Consider the following 2500-nt stretch of genomic DNA (forward strand, 5'->3'; position numbering starts at 1 on the left):
AGGACTTCGGGTACATGTACGTGGAAGTTCAATCTTGTGTTGGTACTTACATGTGTGTGTGTGTGTGTGTGTGTGTGTGTGTGTGTGTGTGTGTGTGTGTGTGTGTGTGTGTGTGTGTGTGTTGGTGTTACGTATAATTATTCAACTTTTACATCAACTTCTTCTTCTCCTCCTCCTCCTCTTCTGCATTATCATCATCATCATCATCATCATCATCATCATCATCATCATCACCATCGTGTGGGAACAGCTGATCAATGTAAACAAAGAATAGAGGTCAGCTGTGCTCAGTGTAAACACACACACACACACACACACACACACACACACACACACACACACACACACACACACACACACACACACGAACACCAGACCAGCTGACGACTTGATGACGCACACACACATACACACACACACACACACACGTTTCTATGAAGAGAAGACGTAGGAACCTAATCTCTCTCTCTCTCTCTCTCTCTCTCTCTCTCTCTCTCTCTCTCTCTCTCTCTCTCTCTCTCTCTCTCAGTGACGGAAATATTATGGTGAGTGTGTTTGTTTACAGGAAGAAACAAAGGAAATGCCTAGAGAGAGAGAGAGAGAGAGAGAGAGAGAGAGAGAGAGAGAGAGAGAGAGAGAGAGAGAGAGAGAGAGAGAGGAAGCGGGCGTAGCTTTCTTTACCTCATCTCTCTCTCTCTCTCTCTCTCTCTCTCTCTCTCTCTCTCTCTCTCTCTCTCTCTCTCTCTAATTAATACATTAATTTGTGTATGTATGTATGTATGTATGTATGTATGTATTACAGGAAGCTACGAAAATCATTGACCTAGTGACTTTAAAAAATAAATAAATAAATAAATAAATAAATACATTTCAAAATGCACACATACATACATACATACATACAGACAGACAGACAGGTAAGCAACACCATACTCACCTGTGTTGCATCACTGTAAGGTGTAGCGGAGTTGAGATCCACCTTTTGTGACCCAAACACCACGGAGGAGGAAGAGGAGGAGGAGGAAGAGGAGGGGCCACCACCACCACCGCCACCACCCACATACCCTCCTCTTCTCAACAGCTGATCATCTCTTTGTGCTGCGGTGTTGCGTGGTGGTGATGGTGACGCCAGGCGGTGGTGGTGGTGAAGTGGTGATGGTGGTGGAAGTTGTGGTGATGGTGGCTGGTGGTAGTGGTGGGGAGTGGTGGTGATGGTGGTGGTGTTGCTTTCGTATCCCAGAGACATGATACCATTCCACTTGCTTTCTTGTTTGTTTGTTTGTTTGTTTGTTTACTTTTCTTGTTTTTTGTTTGTTTTCTTGTTTGTCTTTTTCCTTTCTTTTTTTCAGTTCAGTCCTTTCACACGCGTTTGTTTGTTTACTTCTTGTTTGTTTGTTTGTTTGTTTGGTAAGCACGTGCGTTTGTTTACAATGAGCCTGTGAAAGTAATGGTTCTTTTTTACTCTCTCTCTCTCTCTCTCTCTCTCTCTCTCTCTCTCTGTGTGTGTGTGTGTGTGTGTGTGTGTGTGTGTGTGTGTGTGTGTGTGTGTGTGTGTGTGTGTGTGTACGTACATCCTTCCGCTTCACTAAACACGCACACACATGTAAGTCTTTGTTAATAATCTCCTCCTCCTCCTCTCTTCCTCTTCCTCCTCCTCCTCCTCTTCATCTGTTGACTATTCATGTAACGTGTGTGATAAGTAACTTCTCTCTCTCTCTCTCTCTCTCTCTCTCTCTCTCTCTCTCTCTCTCTCTCTCTCTCTCTCTCTCTCTACACACACACACACACACTGCTTATTAAACTATTCTCTTTCATCATAACACTGTCATCATCATCACTATCAGTCACATCGTAAGTAACATTCATCACACGTCATTATCATCATCATTATCATCATCACCATCACCACATTTTCACGCCTTTTGATTTTTTCTTCACATTCACTTTTATTCACTTTTCCTCCTTCATTTTCTCCTTCACTCATTCATCATCACATTCTCTTTCATTCACTTTCACTCGTTTTCATTTTTTTTCTTAAATCTTATTTTTTTCTGTTATTGTTTCCAGGCAAATATAAAACTCTCGCTCTCTCTCCCTGACACACACATACACACACACACACACACACACACACACACACACACACACACACATACAGACACACAAACGCACCAAAACGCACGCAGTTTTCAAAATCCACAAAACACCATTAAAAACCCACACACACACACGCACAAACACCACCAAGTCCCAGGTGTGAGGTATACAGGTGCAGGGCCACCATCAGAGTCAATTAGCTACGTGATGTACCTGTCGTGCGTAGTTTAAAAGCCGTGAGAGAAGTACGCGTGTAATGGCGGGAGCAGCGCGACATGACGTCCATTCTCCCTCGAGTCTACCCGAACACTGAGCCACTGAGCTGGCGCACGGGCCTGTTTGGGTCCATCAGCTGATCGGGCTGGGGCGTTCTTCTGTGTCTGTCCTCACTTCAAACCTTTCT

At 44.0% G+C, this 2500-nt stretch overlaps 1 protein-coding gene across 1 annotated transcript in view; it reads right to left on the minus strand.

The window, feature by feature from the left end:
• The window catches only part of LOC135097359 (transcription factor Sox-11-B-like), an 11232-nt gene extending 8783 nt beyond the window's left edge, over positions 1-2449 (minus strand). The window contains exons 1-2 of the mRNA XM_063999167.1: positions 2311-2449; positions 938-1436 (exon numbers count right to left, since the gene is read on the minus strand). Coding sequence (XP_063855237.1) covers positions 938-1246 — 309 coding nt within the window. The 5' untranslated portion in view covers positions 1247-1436; positions 2311-2449. The remainder of the gene's footprint in view (positions 1-937; positions 1437-2310) is intronic.
• Positions 2450-2500: the final 51 nt, after the last annotated feature.

Source organism: Scylla paramamosain, unplaced genomic scaffold (assembly GCF_035594125.1).
Source record: "Scylla paramamosain isolate STU-SP2022 unplaced genomic scaffold, ASM3559412v1 Contig18, whole genome shotgun sequence".
In the NCBI taxonomy this organism is placed as follows: Eukaryota; Metazoa; Arthropoda; class Malacostraca; order Decapoda; family Portunidae; genus Scylla; species Scylla paramamosain.